At 43.3% G+C, this 20,557-nt stretch overlaps 1 protein-coding gene across 6 annotated transcripts in view; it reads left to right on the top strand.

Annotated features, from left to right (window-relative positions):
* The window catches only part of DAG1 (dystroglycan 1), a 74,921-nt gene that overhangs the window by 48,888 nt on the left and 5,476 nt on the right, over nucleotides 1–20,557 (top strand). For all 6 annotated transcript variants that reach the window (XM_072722284.1, XM_025988037.2, XM_025988029.2 and 3 more), the window contains exon 2: nucleotides 4,717–5,099. In XM_072722284.1, coding sequence (XP_072578385.1) covers nucleotides 4,824–5,099 — 276 coding nt within the window. In that variant the 5' untranslated portion in view covers nucleotides 4,717–4,823. The remainder of the gene's footprint in view (nucleotides 1–4,716; nucleotides 5,100–20,557) is intronic.

The raw sequence follows: 20,557 nt of genomic DNA, 5'->3' as shown, positions 1-20,557 counted from the left end.
TGGCATTTTCTGATACTCTGGCAGGGGAAGAAGGGAGGTACTGCTTCATTCCTGGGAAGTAGAGGTAGAAGGTTCCTTACTCAACCTTTTTTTTTTTTTTTAATTGAAGTATAATTAACATATAATATTCTATCAGTCTCAGGAGGACAATATAGTGACTCAGTAGTTCTATACATTCCTTTGTGCCTACCATGATAAACGTAGTCACCATCTGTCATCAAACGTTATTACAGTATTATTGACTATATTTCCTATGCTGTACTTCTTATCTCCATGACTTATTTTATTTTTATTTTTTTAAAGATTTATTTATTTATTTATTTATTTATTCATTTATTTATTTATGATAGACAGAGAGAGAGAGAGGCAGAGACACAGGCAGAGGGAGAAGCAGGCTCCATGCTGGGAGCCCGACGCAGGACTCGATCCCGGGACCCCAGGACCGCGCCCTGGGCCAAAGGCAGGCGCCAAACCGCTAAGCCACCCAGGGATCCCCTGACTTATTTATTTTATAACTGAAAGTCTATACTTTTTTTTTTTTTAAGATTTATTTATTTGAGAGAGAGAGCGAGAGAGCAGTGTGAGTGGCAGGTGGAGGTACAGGGAGAAGGAGAGAAGCAAGACTCCCTGCTCAGAGTTAACCCCAATTCAGTGCTTGATCTCAGGACCCTGAGATCATGACCTGAGCTGAAATCAAGAGTCAGAGGCTTAATCTGCTGAGCCACCCAAGTGCCCCATATTGTATCCTTTAATCACCTATATCTATTTTATCCATCCCCCTAACCCACTTCTCCTCTGGCAAGTACTAGTTTATTTATTCTCTGTATTTAAGAATCTGCTTTTTTTGTTTGTTTGCCTCACTCAGTCTTTTTTACACCTGAAGCCTGATGAAGTCTGTTAACTGCTGGCTAGGCATGGGAATTCTAGTTCCCTGGGCCTCTTTACCTTGAGCAGTGATAAAAATTCTGATACTAGTCCTCCTCTGACACCATTCCTGCAGTGGGAGATACTCCTTGTTACTGTTTGAGTGGGCAAAGATATCTAGGTTTGGTTTCCACTGACACCAAGGGAGGGACTAGAGGAGTAGGAGAGATGGTGCATTGTTACTGGCCAGTGAGGATAAAAGTCCCAGCTCCCTACTTCGCCTTCTCTGATATCACTCCAGTGGGGATATTAGGGAGCCTTGTTACAGCCTCATGAGGGTGGAAGTCTAAGGCTCTCCATTTGGCCTTTGCTGGCATGGGTGGGAGTGGGGCCATAGTTTTTTCTGTGGTGTTTGGCTAGAATAGAGCTGTTATTGTCTAAATGTTTTCTGTCTTGCTAGGCTACCCCATTCCTGCTCCGTTGGCTAAAGAGAACAGACTTTTGTTGGGACTCTTTTTTGTGTCATCTGTTGGCATTTCTGGTTTTTTTGTGTCATCTGTTGGCATTTCTGGGTTGCCAGCGTCTTCAGCTCCAAATCTGGAATGTATGAGGCAAAAAGAAAACCCAGGGAACTCACTACTGTGTCTTTCCTTGAGTCCTGAGGTCCCTCACTGGTCTGCTGCCTTCTTTTGACTTTTTTGAGTCTCATGTTTATTTTATATATGATGTCTAGGATTTTTTTGTTGTATTTACTGGGAAACTGATGGAAAAATGCATCTACCTTATCTTCTTAGAAGTGGAAGTCCAGTTGTTTTTTCCTTTTATGCTTTATTTTTTGATGTCTTCTTTTAAAAAAAAAAAATTATTCATGAGAGGCACACAGAGGCAGAGAGAGAATCAATCAGGCTCCCTGCGGGCAGCCTGACACAGGACTCGATCCCCACCCACCCTGGATCACAACCTGAGCCACAAAGGCAGATGCTCAACCACTGAGCCACCTCAGAAATCCTTTGTTATCCTGACATTCTACTATATTCTAAAATTTTTAAAGTTCTGCTTTTTATATTTGTATATCTAATCCACCTGGGATTTATCTTATTTATGACGGAAAAGTGAGGGAGGACCCTAATTGTATTTGATTTTCTTTTTTTTTTTTTTTTTTTTTTTTTTTTTTTTTTTTAATTTTTTATTTATTTATGATAGTCACAGAGAGAGAGAGAGAGGCAGAGACACAGGCGGAGGGAGAAGCAGGCTCCATGCACCGGGAGCCCGATGTGGGACTCGATCCCGGGTCTCCAGGATCGCGCCCTGGGCCAAAGGCAGGCGCCAAACCGCTGCGCCACCCAGGGATCCCTGTATTTGATTTTCTATATAGATGGCCATTGGTCCTGGCACCTTTGAACAGCTCCTTTGCAAGCTGATTTTAGGTTCTCCCTCAGGTTCCATAGTCCACTTCTATTCTGTTGGTGTAATGCTGCTTATATACAGTAGCTTTATGATAAGTCTTTGTTTGGTAAGCTAGGATTCCTAACCATCAAAATTATTTTACTTGGGTTTTGGCTGTCTCATGAATTTTAGTTCAAAAACAAAATAGGAACAGGAATGGCAGAATCGATAGCGAAACAAAACACCAAAACCCAACCGTGTTGAAATTGGCTTGGATTTGCATTGACTTTACAGTACACTGCCCACTTCAGTGACCTGTTTTTTTTAGCCATATTATTTACTTTGCATTACCCCAGTCAAAAAAATATGTGGCCCCTCAGCAGCTTAGCTCAGCATAGGGCTCCTTTTCTAGAATGGGAAATTGCTTGTGATGACTATGGTCACCTTGTGGACACCCAGCAAGTTCCACAATACATCTGTGTGGCTGTCAGCCTCAGGGCAGGTGTTCTGAGAGGCCTGCATTGAAGAAAATGAAGGGTATGAGGGACAATGTGCAGGGTTCTAATCTCTCTTTTGGGGATGTGAAGCAAGAGATGCCAGGTAAGTTTTGTTCACTGGCACTGAGTTTGCAAATACATGTTTAATAAATGAGTCCTGTGATTAATGCTTGGGGTGTGAGGAGTGGGCAGTTGCTGAACTTGTCTGTGCAAATACTTGATTTTTTAGTCTCTTCAAAAGTATCATTTCTTGTTTTTTTTTTTTGTGGGGGTGGGGGGACAGAGGGAGGAGAGAATCTTAAGCAGGCTCCATGCCCATTGTGCAGCCAGATACAGGGCTCGATCTCAAAACCCTAGAATCAGGGACGCCTGGGTGGCTCAGCGGTTGAGCACCTGCCTTCAGCTCAGGGCATGATCCCAGGGTTCTGGGATCAAGTCCCGCATCGGGCTCCCTGCATGGAGCCTGCTTCTCCCTCTGCCTGTGTCTCTACCTCTCTCTTTTTCTCTGTGTGTGTGTCTCTCATGAATAAATAAAATAAAATCTCTAAAAAACCCCAAAAAACCCTAAGATCATGACCTGTGTTGAAATCGAGAGTTGGGCATCCCTGGGTGGCGCAGCGGTTTGGCGCCTGCCTTTGGCCCAGGGCGCGATCCTGGAGACCCGGGATCGAATCCCACATCAGGCTCCCGGTGCGTGGAGCCTGCTTCTCCCTCCGCCTGTGTCTCTGCCTCTCTCTCTCTCTCTGTGACTATCATAAATAAATAAAAAATTAAAAAAAAAAAAAAAAAGAAATCGAGAGTTGGACAGCTTAACTGATGTTTAACCAAGCCACCCTAAAGGCATTGTTTTAAGACTTAATTTTTATATGAGCCATATTGCTTGATCTCTCTATATACAAACATTTTCCTCCCTTGAAACATTTCAAAGTGAATTGCAGAGATTTTAATACTTCATTCCTAAATCCTTCAAAATTAAAGACCGTCTCTTATAGAACCATACCACTATCATTTCACCTAAGAGCCTTTGGCTCAGGTCAGAATCCCAGGGTTCTGGGATCAAGCTCTCTGCTTGGTGGGGAGCCTGCTTCTCCCTCTCCCTCTTCCTCTGCTGTTCCCCCTTCTTGTGCTCTCTCTGCCAGATCAATCAATCAATCAATCTTTAAAAAAAAAATAAAAGAAAATTAACAATAAATCCAATATCCAGCCCAGAGACAAAATTCCCCAATTACTCCTTTTGGAGCTGGGCTTATGTGTTTTTTTCCCTCGGAGTTTTAAAATTTTTGTGTTAAGTAAATCCATCCAGTCAAGACACACATGCTACATCTAGATACTATCTCTAAGTCTAGAACACAAGGATACCCTCCTTGTGTTTAGGGGTGTCAGCATTTAGATAGACGAGGCCAGTTATCTTGTAGAAGGTAAGATTCTAGATTTGTCTGATTGTGTCTTCATGACTTCTGTGTTTACTGTAAACCCTGAGTTGGGTGTAGAGCAGCACTACCCAACAGCAATATAATGAGAGCCACACGTGTGATTTAATATTTTCTGGCAGCCACATGAAAAAATAAAAATAAGGGAATTAATTTCAGTAATGTATTTTATTTAACACATTTCTTTATTTGTCATTTGTTAGTATGCATTATTTACTTAACATTTTATTTAATATATTTTATGTCCAAAATAATATCATTTCAATATGTAATCAATAGAAAGTATTGAGATATCTTACATTCCTTTTTTATGCCAACTTTCCAAAATCCAGTGTATTTTTAACACTTAATGGGCCTGCCACATTTCTAGTGCTCGATGGCCACATTTAGCTGGTGCCTCTATACTGGACAGCACAGGGTGAGGCTTGATCCAACTCAGTGTAGATGTTCTTGTCAATATTCAGGGTAGTAACTACTTGTGTACAACTTGGAAATCATGGGGTTTGCTAAAGTCTGAGTCTACTCTTCTTCTTTTTCAGGCCCTGGGATGGAGCAGGTGTACAGAGGGTGAGGACCCAGCTCTGGGACCACATCACTTGCCTCCTTTCTTGGTGAGACTGTCTGGCTAGAGCAGATTCAGGCCGGAATGAGGATGTCTGCGGGCCTTTCGCTACTGCTTCCCCTCTGGGGGAGGACCTTTCTCCTTCTGCTCTCTGTGGCCATGGCTCAGTCCCATTGGCCTTCGGAGGCTGGCAGGGACTGGGAGAACCAGCTCGAGGCATCCATGCACTCAGTGCTCTCAGACCTTCACGAGGCTGTTCCCACAGTGGTGGGTATTCCTGATGGCATAGCTGTCGTTGGGCGCTCATTTCGAGTGACCATTCCCATGGATTTAATTGCTTCCAATGGAGAACTCGTCAAGGTGAGACTGGATATGAAGCTTATGTAAATGAGGAAGAATTCTCATCCGCTTTGTTGTTTTGTTTTGTTTTGTTTTTAGTTTTCCATTCTAAGTTCCAGCAATTCTGAGCTCAATTCTTCTAGGACCTGTGCAGTTACCTTAAGAGAAGGACAACCACCAAAATACTCACAAGAGGGTCCCCAGATATCTCTGAATAGCATCCTAAACTTTTATTCTTGCTTCCATTTTTGAAGGTGTTACCATTAAAAAGCCTTTAACATCTGTAGTTTGAAAGATTGGTCATTGGATTAGGATTTGATAGAAGGGTTTATGTGTAGGAAAAGATCTTTCATTAACCATGGTATTAAATCCAAGAAATACAGAACTTTAAAAAAGGATTTGAACCTATTTTTATAAAATAAAGTATAAATAAATGTTGGAGTTTTGTTATCATTTGGTGTTGTATGTTTACTAATGCATTTGATCACTTTAGAACCAGAATTAGTACCCAGACTTCAGCCTTGCCCCATCTCCTTTGGAGAAGCAATCCAGAGAGAAGCATGTAACAAAAGAGTATCTTTATCTTGGCTGACCCAGGTTGGAAATCAGGCAAAATATGAAGCTTTTGTGTCAAGAAGCACCATCCCTTTGTCTGGGATTGTGGGTCCTTGGAATTTCCCCTGGATCCTGAGTGAGTTTGCACAGTGGCCACATGATGACTAGGGTGTACCCCTCTAGTTATGAACATCTCTTTTTCTTTTTTTCTTTTTTTTCTTTTTTTCTTTTTTTATTTATGATAGTCACAGAGAGAGAGAGAGAGGCAGAGACACAGGCAGAGAGAGAAGCAGGCTCCATGCACCGGGAGCCCGATGTGGGATTCGATCCCGGGTCTCCAGGATCGCACCCTGGGCCAAAGGCAGGCGCCAAACCGCTGTGCCACCCAGGGATCCCTGAACATCTCTTTTTCATAGAGGACCAGATAGTAAATATTTTAGGCTTTGCAGGCCATGTGGTTTCTGTTGCAGTTCCTCAGCTCTGCCAGTATAGTGTAAAAGTAGTCGTAGATAATATATAAATGAATGGGCATGAGCATGTTCCAATAAAACTTACGGATACTAAAACTGAAATTTGAATTTCATGTATTTTCACATGTCAAAAGATACTCTTTTTTTTTCTCAATAATTTTAATATGCAAAAACCATTTTTAGCTAATGGGCCATACAAAAACAGGTGGTAGGCCACATTTGGCTCATGGTCATAGTTGTCCTATAGCATTTTTCCCCCAGAGGTGTGGCTTGAAAATGAACTGAAAATATTTCAAGATTTATACTTTGTTATGGAATTTTTATATCTCTTTTGCCTTTAGACTTCAACATAGACCTAGTGTTCTGGTTATCTGTTGGTCTGTTTAAACCACCAAAAGTTAGTGTTTTAAAACTACCAGTTTGTGGGATGCCTAGGTGGCTTAGTGGTTGAGCATCTGCCTTTGGCTCAGGGTGTGGTCCCAGAGTCCTGGGATCGAGTCCCACATCAGGCTCTGCTTGAGGAGCCTGCTTCTCCCTTTGCCTTTGTCTGCCTCTGTGTGTGTCTCTCATGAACAAATAAATTAAAATCTTAAAAAAACAAAACAAAACTACCAGTTTGTTTTGCTCACAGTTTTGTGGCCAGGAATTCAAAGAGTCAAAGCTCATCTGGAAACCTTGTTTCTGCTTCATGACACTGGCTAGAATGGCTCATCTGGGACTAGAGGATCTGCTTCCAAGATGGCTCATTCATGGGTGGCAATTTGGTGTTGCCTGTTGACAGGGAGCTTAGCTGAGGTGTTGGTCAGAGTCCTTGGTTATTCTCCATGTAGACCTTTCCGTGGGTTGCTTAGATTTCCCCACAGCACAATAGCTGGGTTCTAAGATTGGGTATTCCAAGAAACAGGAAGTGGAAGCTGCTAGTCTTTAAGGCCTGACTTGATAACTTGTATAGCAGCATTTCATGGTACTCATTGGTCAAAACTTTCTCCTCTCAGACCCACAGTCCCCAGGTATCTAGATTAGAAATGGTCACAAATGCTCTGCCTTTCTTCCCACAGAGGTGGCTCTATGATGCTTTCCCTTGAATCTTGGTGGACTCATTCTTTACCTGTACCTTCCTTGTGCTCCCTTCATTCTCCCTGTTGGCACCCTTCTCTTTATTTAGGTCATGGCTTGTTCTCAGGGTGGCCTTCTGAGCTCAGAGGTGGTCATATTCTAAAGATCCTGGCTTACTTCCACAGAGCTCGTTCTAGCTTACAAATGGTTTCCATATAATTTTCATAATGCCCCACCAAGCCAAGTTGCTAGTCTGACCATTAGAAAAAGAAGAATGGCAGTTTTGGAACTACAGTCCTTGTCCAGCTTTACGTTTGATCTTCTGAATATCCAAACCCTGTAGTGGTTACCCTTGTTCCAGTGGTCATTGGAATGTTTTACATAGATTAGTTTTGACGAGAGGTGCCTTGAATTAATATAGTGAACTGAGTATTTTCTGTATCTGGCAGAGAAATATTTAACAGGCTTATTCACCAGGGAAGTAAAGAGATTTTACTGGGAAAACAGGATTTTATCTGAGCACATTTATCTGTAGAGAGCAGACCATTTAGTAGCTGAGCAGCCTGTTGAAAAACATGAAAATGTGTGACTCTTCCTTCCAGATAATCTTACCATCGGGGTTGTGTGGGATGGAAAATCAGATCAGAAACCCTGACTTCATCTCTGGAGTTTTGGTTTCCCTGTATGTGAAACAGGATTGATAAATCTTTATATAAAAAAAGTTGCTTTCTTTTTTCTCATTATAATAATGATATATAGATGTGTATTGTAGAAAAGGGAGAAAGGAAAATCTCTTGTGGTTCTTACCACTCAGGGTGAACTCTTCTATCAATTTTCAGTGTTCATGTGTCCGTATTACACATAGGCAGACATCTTAGACCTAGAATCATACTAGCCATATATTTTTTAAAATTTTGTAAGCTTTAATTTTGTTCTTGTTATTTATTAACAGTTTTATTTATTCATTAACAGTCAGTTTAGCATCCGACTCTTGATTGGTGCTCAGGTCATGATATCAGGACTGTGAGATTGAGCCCCACATTGGGCTCTGCTCAGTAGGGAGTCTGCTTCTTTCCCTCTCTCTCTGCCTCTCTCCCTGCTGGTCTCTCTGTCTGTCTCTCTCTCAAATAAATAAATCTTTTTTTTTTTTTTTTTTTTAAGATTTATATATTGGGGCACCTGGGTGGCTCAGTTGGTTGAGTGTCTGACATTTAATTTTGGCTTAGGTCATGGTCTCTGATCTTGGGATTGAGCCCCATGTCAGAGTCCATGTTTGGCGGGGATTCTGCTTGGGGATTCTCTCCCTCTGCCCCTCCTCCAGCTCCTGCACATACTTTCTCTCAGATAAATAAGTAAAAAAAAAAAACAAAGTTTATCTGAGAGAGCAGGGAGGCAGAGGCAGAGGGAGAGGGAGAAGATCTCAAGCAGACTCCCCACTAAGCTCAGAGCTGATGCGGGGCTTGATCCCATGATCCTGAGATCATTACCTGACCTGAAATCAGGAGTTGGAGGCTTAAGCAACTGAGCCACCCAGGTGCTCCCATCCTGGACATATTTTAAACCTACTTTTTTTTTTTTTTTTAAGCTTTATTTATTTATTTTAGAGAGAGCATGTGCAGGGGCAGAGGGAAAGGGAGAGAGAACCCCAAGCAGATTCCTCACTGATGGCAGAGCCTGACACCAGGCTCGATCTCATTACCTTGAGATCATAACTGGAAACAAAACCAAGAATCAGATGCTCCACTGACTGGCCACCCAGGCAACCCTAAACCTACCTTTTTAAATTAACTATAGCAGGGATCCCTGGGTGGCGCGGTGGCTTGGCGCCTGCCTTTGGCTCAGGGCGCGATCCTGGAAGCCCGGGATCGAATCCCACGTTGGGCTCCCGGTGCATGGAGCCTGCTTCTCCCTCTGCCTGTGTCTCTGCCTCTCTCTCTCTCTCTCTCTCTCTCTCTCTCTCTCTCTCTTTCTCTGTGACTATCGTAAATAAATAATAAAAAAAATTTTTTTTAAAAAGCAATATTTTAATAAATAAATTAACTATAGCTTGAGTTTTTTCCTCATGGTCATTAAGTATTCTTTGGGAATATAACTTAATGACTTGCCTGATATTCTTATGTATGTGAGGAATAGTTCAGATCTTGGTCCCAAGGAGTGTTGTTGAGGTGACTTCAAATGGTATCCATCACTACTACTACCATCATCCAAACTACCACTTACTTGCCTCTTCCCAGGCTCCCTCTCTGTTCTTGACTCCTCAGACTTCCACACGGAAGGAAGAGATGTCCTTATCTTGATAAAGCTGAAATCTGCTAATACCTCCCATTCTCCCAGTCGTTACTGAGCTGCACTTAGGATCAAGTCCCATGCGATCTGGCCTCTGGACTTTCCTTTCTCCCCTTTCCCTTTGCATGTCATGCCGCAGCCACACTGTCCTCTTTCTTACCCCAGGAACATGCCAAGCTCAGGGTCCACCCTGGCCTCTGACACCCACTTTCTTCTATTGGCCTGGATCCTGTCACCTCTTTCAGGCTCATCTTGAGTCCTTCCCCTCCATCCTGATGAAAGGAGCTTTCCCATAAAACCTTATGTTATCTTCTTAGTAAATTTCTATGCTTGAAATTCTTGTTTTCTATTAGTTTTCATGGTTGACTCCCATCACATAGTAGCTCCTCAGATGTTTATGGGCTGGCAGAGGGAATGAGGACCCTTTCAGGATCCCTATAAACCTGCTTTGGATTGTCAAAGCCTATGAGACTAAGCTTGTCCGAGCCTCATGTAGGGTTCCCAGGTGAGGGTTGGTTTTCTAGCCATTTTGGACATGGCTGAGTTGCCTGATAAAGATTCACAGGCAGAGCATAGCCCTGTCCTGAGATCTGGTGAGATTTGATAGTGTGGTTGTCCTTCTTGCTGTGACTGGTTGTCCTTCTTGCTGTGACTGGTCCAGGGATGAGCATGGGTACTGGTGATGGAATAAGTCAGTGTTTGCAACAGACTAAGCAATAGTCTGTTGAAGGGGTAAGTAAATCTTATTCTAAGTGAGCAACCCTGGCCACCTACCCAAGCCTTGTTTGTACTGTGTGCATTGAACCTATGTGGTTATGCTGAGAATTTTAGGAGGTTGTAGCAACTCGGGGAGTCACCATAGCAGAGGGTGTGTTGCTTTGCATCAGCTGAATGTACCTATCAGGTAACTTCAACTTCCCAAAGCAAGGGCTTTCCTGTGCTTTATATACCAGGCTGCAAGGAAATAAAAGAAGAGGGGACCCATCTGCCTGGAGGAGGTAGCCCTGAGGTCCTGGACTCTCTGCTCTGCCTCATGCCTGATACCCTTTCATGTCCAGACAGCCCTGTTCTGTCTCAGCTTGGCCAGCACCTGCTGCTTCCCCTTCTTTACTCTAGCACTGCCTCAAGAAATCAATTCGCTGTTACCGACCCCAGCTTAACTCCCAGATGGATTCCACTGACCTGATGATGCCAGCAGGGGCTGTGGGATGCCTCCAGGCCCAGTGGCTGGCATGGCCTTCTGGAGAGACTTGTGCCTCAGGACTCTGTTCTCTCCTGTGGACTTGGGACACTAAAGCAGGTAGTCCTTGCATGTGTTCCCTTGGACCAGATTGGATACCTGTATGCAAAGCTCACTCCAGATCACCTATCTTTCACTCTCATAGATGCCTTTGGACCCTAGATCACCATCCCTCCTTGTTAGGATTTGTGGGGTTGGGTCCCACAGAAGCCAGCTTGGCCTTTGTTGGCTAGATCAACAGCTTTCCTGAGTTGGCCACGGTATAAGTTACCCATCTTGACTCTTGCCTTCCTCAGGATTGGCTCTAGTTCTCTGCAGATGTCTCTGCTCTGACTTGAGTAAGCGAGGAGCTGGCTGAGGAAGGTGATTATGTGTCTAGAGATGTTCTTACCCTGCCTTTCTTAGGGTGGTCAGGAGAGACATCATTGCATCTCATGAAATAATTGCCTGCCCCTTCAGATGTCTCATTTTGGTAGAGCCTGCAAGGTTGGCTTTCATTTTTGCTTCCCCTTATCCTCCTTGCTTGGAGACAATGTGGACTTTCCCTCGGCCCAAGATGTCGGCAGACTGGGAGCAGCCCTTACTGGGGCTGTGCTGTCAGCTGCTGGCGTGGGCCCCCAATTGTTCCCCTGAGAACAATGGATACTCTTTTTGGCCAGGAAGGGGAACTCATGAAAGGACCGTTTCTTTGGATGCTTGAGAGCTTTGTGGCAACTCCGCCTGCATGAGATGAACTGCAGTTTCTTCCTGCCTTGAGTGGGTGTTCCCTAGCTCTGAATGAACCCCTTGTGAACACAGCACACCGGGAAATGCGGGTTGGCGAGGGAAGGCATCTTTGGGGGTGGGTTGTAAGAATGACATTTGCCCAGACATATCAACTCAAATACTTACTCAAGTGTAGACTTTACTTCTGTGTGGTTTTTTTTTTTTTTTTTTTTTAATTTACTGACAAGGGCTGAAATAATATGATAAAGTAAAAATAGATGATGTTGGGATTGAGGTACTGACTGATTCTGAGAATTTTATTAATGGCTGTAACTTTGCTAAGCTGTCCCTTTGGGAGGAGAAAGATTAATTTTCATTTTTAGAGGAGGACAATTAACATCAGGTAAAATGCTTCATAACTCAGATCTGAAGAGCACTGGCTGGACTGGACAAGTTGTGTTCAGAATATGATCCTGTGGCCTTGGCCTTTGTGTCAAGAGCCATGTGCTGGTTTGAGTCTTGGATGTCTACTAAAGATTGTCTAATGGGTATGGCTCTGCTTTACCTGGCAAAGTAAAGGCTCTTCATACCCACTTGCACTGTGGTTCCTCATCTTATGTGGGGACAAAGTTTTGGCTCTTTGATCTCAAGCCAGAGGCTTTTTTTGTTGACCTGTGCTATCTCCCTGCAGCCCAGTCATGTGACTGTCCATGTGTGTCATTTACAGAAGCTGAGCTTGGCCACAGAGTAGATATGTCTTATTGTCATAGTCAAGGGCCCAGATACAGGATCACCCTGATACAAGTTAGCACCATGGGGGTCCCTGAAACTTGACTGGAAGCTCAGATTCCATCAAAAGGACCATTTCCTATCTCCCTATGCAGAGGAGACCATACGGTAGGCCTGCCTAGAGGATGCCTTTATCATCTCATATCTCAGTGCCTCTAGGGTGTTCTGTTATGGTACCCAGCCATAGATGGCTCCAGGTTGACCCATCTTTGAACTTGGCTGAGGAGTGGGGACCTGAAAAGTCAAGAGCCAGTGACCAGCTCTTAGGGATGGCAGGGACTTGACCAGGGAAGGCTGCTAGACCTAAGTCATGGGGTGTCCCAGGGCAGCAGTCTATGCCACTTTGAAATGGACCACTAAAGGGCTGTCTGGATGACTCGGTTGGTTAAGTGGCTGACTCTTAATTTTGACACAGGTCATGATCTCAGGGTCATGGGATTGAGCTATGTGTCTGACTCTACACTCAGTGCAGAGTGCTTGTCCCTCTCCCTCTGCTCTTCCCCCCTGCTTGCGTGCACTCTCTCTCTCTCAAATGAATAAAATCTTAAAAAAAAGAAAAGAAATAGATTGCAGAGACTCTGTGACCTCTGTGGGGGATACAGGGAAGGTCCTAGCCTGGACTCCTGGGGCTGCCCTCTCTAGAGATGTTGGTTGGAAGGTGCCACCACTTGGGCCCAAAGGACCCTCCCAAGGGTTTGTAATGTGAGGATATTCTTTCCAGATGGATTTTCTCAATCATACTTTATTTTTATTCTCTAGATCCCTCTTGACTGGCTGTAATCAAGTTCATTCGAGAGACATGGGGTGACCATACTTACCCATCTTTCTGGAGTCTTTGCTTGTGTTTTAACTCCCATAACTCCTACATAAGTTAAGGTATCACCTTGTGAGTTCTCAGTGATAAACTTTAGGGGTTTTTTTTTTTTTTTTGGTTTCAGAAGCCAATGGTGATAATTAATTAGGTCCTAGTGAGAGTCCAGTTCTTTAGTTTTGTCTTTCAACTATGCCTGTCTGGCACATACTGTGCATAGAAAGTTGCTTTTTTCGTTAATTTTTAAAAAATTTTTTTAATCTTATTTATTTATGAGAGACACAGAGAGAGAGGCAGAGACACAGGCAGAGGGAGAAACAGGCTCCATGCAGTGAGCCCAATGTGGGACTCGATCCCGTGACTCCAGGATCATGCCCTGAGCCCAAGGCAGACACTTAACCGCTGAGCCACCCAGACGTCCCTTTTGTTAAGTTTTTAATTTTACTTCCAATATAGTTAATATGCAGTGTTATATTAGTTTCAGGTATACAATATAGCGATTCAGCAGTTGTATACATTACTCAGGGTTCATCATGATAAGTGTACTCTTTAATCCTTATTACTTGTTTCACCCATCCTCCCCTACCTCCCTTCTGATAACCATCAGTGTATTCTCTATAGTTAGAAAGTCTATGTCTTGGTTTGTTTCTCTCTCTTTTTCTCTTTGTTTTGTTTCTTAAATTCCATGTATGAGTGAGATCATGTGGTATTTGTTTTTCTCTGACTTATTTCACATAGCATAATACTCTCTAGTTTCATCCATGTTGCAAATGGCAAGATTTCCTTTTTATGGCTGAATAATATTCCATTGTGGATATACATACATATCTATCTCACATCTTCTTTATCCATTCATCTGGCAATGGACCTTTGGGCTGCTTCCATAATTTGGCTATTATAAATAATGCTGCAAAAGTATAGGGGTGCATGTATCTTTTTGAGTTAGTGTTTTTATATTTTTTGGGTAAATATCCAGTAGTGCAATTACTAGATTGTAGAGTAGTTCTATTTTTAACTTTGTGAGGAATCTCCATACTATTTTCCATAGTGGCTGCACCACTTTGCATTCCCACCAACAGTGTAAGAAGGTTTCTTTTTCTCTACATTCTTGCGAACACTTGTATCTTGTGATTTTGATAATAGCTCTTCTGATAGGTGTGAGGTGATACCTTACTGTAGTTTTGATTTGTATTTCCCTGATAAGTGATATTAAGTATCTTTTCATGTGTATGTTGGCCATCTGGATGTCATCTTTGGAGAAATGTCTGTTCATATGTTCTGTCCATTTTTAAATTGGATTCTTCATTTTTGGGGTGTTAAGTTGAATAAGTTCTTTTTATATTTTGGATACTAATCCTTTAATGGATATGTCATTTGCAAATATCTTCTTCAATTCAGTAAGTTGCTTTTTAGTTTTATTGAATGTTTTTTTTTGTGGTGTAGAAACTTTGATTATAGTCCCAATAGTTTATTTTTGCTTTTGTTTCCCTTGCCTCAGGAGACATATCTAGAAAAATGTAGCTATGTCCAATGTCTTAAATTACTGCCTGTACTCTCTTCTAGGGTTTTTATGGTTTCAGATCTCACATGTAAGTAAGCCTTTAATCCATTTTGAGTTTATTTTTGTGTATGGTATAAGAAAGTGGTCTAGTTTCATTCTTTTGCGTGTAGCTGTCCAGTTTTCCCAATACCCTTTATTGAAGAGACGGTCTCTTTTTCATTGGACATTCTTTCTTTCTGTGTCAAAGATTAATTGACCATGTAATTGTGGGTTTATTTCTGGATTTTCTGGATTTTCTGTTCTGTTCCATTGATTTATATGTCTATTTTTGTGCCAGTACCATACTGCTTTGATTACTACAGCTTTGTGATGTAACTTGAAGAGTGGAACTGTTTTGTTTTTCTTTCTCAAGGTTGCTTTGGCAACCCTTGTGGTTCCTACAAATTTTAGGATTATTTGTTCTAGTTCTGTGAAAAATGCTGTTGGTATTTTGATAGGAATTGCATTATATCTGTAGATTGCATTTGGTAGTATAGATATTGTAATCATATTTGTTCTTCCAGTCCATGAGTATGAACTGTCTTTCCATTTCTTTGTGTTGTCTTCAGTTTCTTTATCAGTGTTTTATAGTTTTCAGAGTACAAGTCTTTCACCTCTTTGGTTAAGTTTATTCTTAAATATTTTACTATTTTTGGTACAATTGTAAGCAGGATTTTTTTTTTAATTTCTCTTTCTGCTGCCTCATTATTAGTATATAGGAATGCAACAGATTTCTGTACATTGATTATTGTATCCTGATTCATTTATCAGTTCTAGTAGTTTTTTTGGTGGAGTCTTTTCTATATATAGTATCATGTCATCTGCAATAGTGAAAATTTTACTTCTTCCTTACCATTTTGGATGCCTTTTCCCCCTCTTTGTTGTCAAATTGTTATGGCTAGGACTCCTAGTACTTTTGTTGAGTGAAAATGCTGAGAGTGACATCCTTGTCTTGTTCCTCACCTTAGGGGCAAAACTCAGTTTTTCCCCATTGGGTGAGATGTTAGCTGTGGGTTTTTCTTACATGGCCTTTATTGTGTGGAGGTATGTTCCCTCTAGACCTACTTTGTTGAAGGTTTTTTTTATCATGAATGTATATTGTACTTTGTTGAGTGCTTTTTCTGCATCTGTTGAAATGATCATATGATTTTTATTCTTATTGTTATGACATACCACATTGATTAATTTGCTAATATTGAACCACCTTTGCATCCCAGGAACAAATCCACTTGATCATGGTGAATGATTTTTTTAATGTATTGCTGGATTCAGTTGGCCAATATTTTGTTGAGGATTTTTGCATCTGTGTTCATCAGAGATACTGCCTGTAGTTCTCTTTTTTGTGGTGGCTTTATCTGGTTTTGATACTGGAAACTTGCTTTTTGATGAGAGATTAAGTACTGAAAGTTCCTCTGTTCACTTGCTCTTTCCAGACTTAGAAGGATACTGATTTTTTTTTTTTAAGGATACTGATTTGAGGTGAGACATGTTGCTTGTGTTACATAGTGTTTGGAATAGGTACTATATCTTTATCAAACTGGTGTTTGACATTGTACTTTGTGAGAGAGAGGGCACCAGTGAGGCAGTTAGAGAGAATGCCCCAGAACTGAAGAGGGAGTCAGTTACTAGTTATCTGCTAATATAGGCTAAAGAGTGACAAAAACCTTCACACTTGGCAGTTCCCCAGTCATTGGTCATGGTGATTCATTGTGGGCATTGCCGGTGGGTAGTCTTTGGAGCTCCATATGGGTCTGTCCAAGTTTTGTGGTTTTGATTCTTAGTTTTTAGATGTATTTCATGGATCAAGATTTCTAAAACTGGATATGGCGGTTGGAAATCTTGTTTTCCTCAGTGGTGGGCTTGCCTTCTATCTCAGAAGCATGTCCTCTCTGAAGGTTGCTGAAATTGGAAAGATTTCTGGCTCTATGTGAGCCTGTGAGGTAGAGCCTGTGATCTTCGTAAATCAACGAAGATCTTCCTGCAGTTTCTTCCTGCAGTTTCTCTCTCCTACAGGTGTTCCCACCAACAGCCTGGAAGCCATGGAAGGCTTCTTTCCATGGTGGTGGCTTTATAAGGTCGGCATGCCTTGCCTCCCCCAATTCCAAGGCAATATTGGTATTTGGTGATGGAGGGCTGAGTGATCTGAAACCCTGGAGGAGTTCCATGGCCTGGACTAGCCTGTCACCCAAACACATGTGCTGGTACTGATGAGCACTTAACACAGAGCAACCATTAAGTGTTAGTTATAGTTAGTACAGCTAGGGCAGAAATCTTTATCTGAACAAACCCAGAGATCCAAGAATAGTCTGAATCTCTTGTACAAACGTGCCAGGATAGAGCACATCTATTTGAGACTAAAGAGGTGAATGCTGGTTGGGTTGTCCTTGCAAGTTCCTCCCCCAGGCTCCTCGGTTTTCATCCATGGTTGGCAAGCAAGTCTCTGAGGGTCCCAGGGCCTTGTTCCCCTGGGAGTCCTGGTTTTCCCTTCCTGTGGCCTCCCCACTTCCCTTTGATGTTTTGAGCTTCTGCTCTCGGGGATGACCAGGGAGGCAAGGCTCCGCAACATGTGCTGGGTCCAAGGCCGGAAGGAAGACTTGGGAGTGGACCCTGGACCTATTGCTGCAGTAGCCTCACAATGCATATTGGGTCCTCTCTCAGCCCAGGAGTGGGCAGGGAACCCGCACCCACAGAAAATCCAGCATGTGCCTGGCCCTGTGATTGTACAAGGATGGCATCATTTTCCCTTTTTTTACAGATGAGAAAACAGGGCTAAGGTTGGGTCAAGCCCCAGTCTGTCTGGAACCAGGATTCAGCCAAGGACTACTGGAGATGAGGCTTCCTGTCAGGTTGGCTGTTGTTATAGGGAAGAGTCCTGGCTTGCCATGGGGGCAGCATCTCTCTGGAGGAACTTTTATATCCCGCTTTGCCCTTAGGCCCTGAGGGGAAAAGTGTTCTAGAGCCTGAAAGGTTTGAAGGCTTGGGAAGATGTGTCGAGTTCCCATGGGCTGAAGGGCTCCTGCTTTTACAGGGTAGAGCAGGTGTTATATTACAGAGCATTCCCTCAACTGAGTGCCCTCAGAAGGGTGGGGCTGTTGGTGGAATCCTTCAGGGACTGTGGACACTGGCAGCCCTTTAGGCATGTTCAGGCTTCCCTGTCCAGGGGCTTTCCCCAAATGGCCTTGAAAATGCAGAGATACCAGTTTGCTAGTGACTTGGCTAGGTTCTTTGTAAAGCTTGTATTTGTTTTGCTTCTTGTGGCCATTTATTACAGTGAATCACTGTCACTTGAAGTGCTGCCTAGGCCTAACATTCCCAGTACAGGATGCTCAGAGATGCATGGATTTTAGAACTTTCAGGTTGATACCTTTCATTCCTATCTGAGGAGTACCCAAGACTTTGGGGACTGTCTGCTTCAGGTTTCTAGATCCAGGTTGGACACCTGTCCTGTGGCCAGGGCATGGCCAATGCTCCAGGATCCTGAGGAGCCAGAGTCTGCAGAATGGAAGGCAGAAGTGTAGGTTGGAGAGGCAGTTACATGTTATTAACAAGTAATGATGTTACTTGGCATAGTTTAAATAAGTGTATGTCTTCTGAGCGTGGCCATGTGGGAACCTTGGCCAAAGAGGGCTTGGGCTTATTCCTTAGGAAATGTCTGGCAGCAGAGCTATGGCTGTTGGGGTCAGCAGAATAGGAATTGGAATTCCCCAGCCAGGTGGGGAAGCTTGAGGAGGCGGGGCCCTTCTCTGTTTTCTCTGTTGTAAAGTGCCCTTGTGTAGCTGGTGAGAGACTTAGAAAAGCACTGGGACTACTTACTCATATGTGCTGATGGAATCCATAGGGGTGGGCACAGGCATAGCTGCCTGGCTTCTCAGGAATGTCCCATGGGCCTGGCCAGCCAATTGGCACCCACTTCCAGAGCCTGTCCTGGTCTCTCTCCCAGCTCTGATTTTCTCTATAGGTGGCTTCCCTTTGGATGGCTTCACCTTGAGCTTTCTGTTCTAGGCCTTCCCTCTACTAGGTGTACTGTCATCCCAGTGGTGGCCATTGGGATAGAGTGCGGTTAGGAAACATACTTGGGTGGCTGGAAAGCTCACTACACCCTGGCTCACCTACTCAGTGCCTCTCAGGACCCCAAGTCATGCCCCACCATATGGGAACATCTCATTGTTCCCTGACTACTCCATATGGGCCTTACAGCTTTGCTTCCTATTTTTTGCAAAATAAGAGCAGTTAGCCTTTGCTTTACATGTTTATATGTGGATGTGACAGTTTTCATATTTAACATAACTAAAAAAATTTAAGGCATTATAAGTATTATTTTTGTAGCTAAAGAAGTTTTTTTTTTTTTTAAAGATTTTATTTATTCATGAGAGACACACACAGAGAGACAGAGAGAGAGGCAGAGACACAGGCAGAGGGAGAAGCAGGCTCCATGCAGGGAGCCCAACGTGGGACCCAATCCCAGGTCCCCAGGAACAGGCCCTGGGCCAAAGGCAGCGCTAAACGCTCAGCCACCCGGGCTGCCTGCTAAAAAAGATTTTAAAGGAAAAATATGTTTATTGTTTTTCACGGATTTGAAGACACCCATGTTTACAGATATTTTACCTTTTTTTTTTTTTTTTTTTTTTTTTAAGATTTTACTTATTTGGGGATCCCTGGGTAGCGCAGCGGTTTGGTGCCTGCCTTTGGCCCAGGGCGCGATCCTGGAGACCCAGGATTGAATCCCATGTCGGGCTCCTGGTGCATGGAGCCTGCTTCTCCTTCTGCCTATGTCTCTGCCTCTCTCTCTCTCTCTCTCTCTGTGTGACTATCATAAGTAAATACAAATTAAAAAAAAAAAAAAAAAGGTTTTACTTATTTGACAGAGAATGAGAAAGCATGAGCAGCAGGGAGGGGCAGAGGGAGAGAGAGAAGCAGGCTCCCCTGAGCAGGGAGCGTTGATGTGGGGGCTCGATCCCAGGATCCTAGGATCACAACCTGAGCCAAAGGCAGACACTTAACTGACTGAGCCACCCAGGTGCTCCTATTTTACCACTTCTGATGTGGGCTGTGTTTGCAGTGGATGGTGAATGACAGAAAGGGGGATTCTTAGTGGTGCCTTAAGGGGATAGTGGTGCACCTCAAGTTGCTGTGATGTCACAAAAGAAATGTTATTCACAGATCCTTGGTAATCTCAGTGGCTCAGAAGCGGTAAAGGATAGTGCCAATAACAGTTACTTCTAACAATGTCTGATGTCTTCTTATGGGTTTTTGCTGGAGGCAGGAAACCTGCTTATAGGGGGGTGAGTATCCAGTCTCTGGTAAGATTGATAGAATGACATGGCCTGGACACCAGGTCCTGACTGGGAAGATCAGGTAGGAGCTCACAGTCTCCTTCCCAGTCAGGTTTCTGGCTTTTGGCAAGAATCCTGAGAAAGTGGAGCCCCTAGGGAGCCCAGCAGGCCTGGCTCTGGCCTTCCTGCTGCGGGAAGAAAAGCATTTTGGTATCTTTCTGCTGACAAGTAGTGGCCATGAAGGGCAATCCCTGGGTTGAAGCTGGCAGTAAGATATGCCAGATGTTGGACTCTGGGGGACAGGATGGTGGAGCTGAGTGCCTTTCATTAGACCAGAGAGTAGGTGCCACCTTTCTTGCTTTGGGGGCAAGAATAGGTATTTCCCAAAGGTGAGAGTAGTCCTAGATAGGGCCCTGGGCAAGAGGCACAAATCTTGTTTCCTTCTTGTCAGCTGATGATAGAAGTTTCTCTGCATACCTTGATTATTACCAGTCATGTTCCTGTTGAAAAGGACTTTTACTCTAAAATAGGAGCACCTGGGAAGTGCTGTTGGGTGGAATGAGGGGGTAAGCTCCTCAGGCCTGTTTCTGTGCTTGGGCTCTGTAAGAGCAGAGCTTTATGTATTTCCCAAACTTCATTGACTAAAGAACTCTCCCTTTAGAGACCAGAGCTTCTGGGAATCTTTGATAAACACTCTTCTAGAGTAGTTGTTTCCAGTACCCCACCCAGGTGTTGCAATTTTTCCTGAGGTTTG

This window comes from Vulpes vulpes, chromosome 9, assembly GCF_048418805.1.
Source record: "Vulpes vulpes isolate BD-2025 chromosome 9, VulVul3, whole genome shotgun sequence".
Classification (NCBI taxonomy): domain Eukaryota; kingdom Metazoa; phylum Chordata; class Mammalia; order Carnivora; family Canidae; genus Vulpes; species Vulpes vulpes.
The sequence above is the reverse complement of the archived record's forward strand: the minus strand, read 5'-3'. Positions and strand labels throughout refer to the sequence as shown.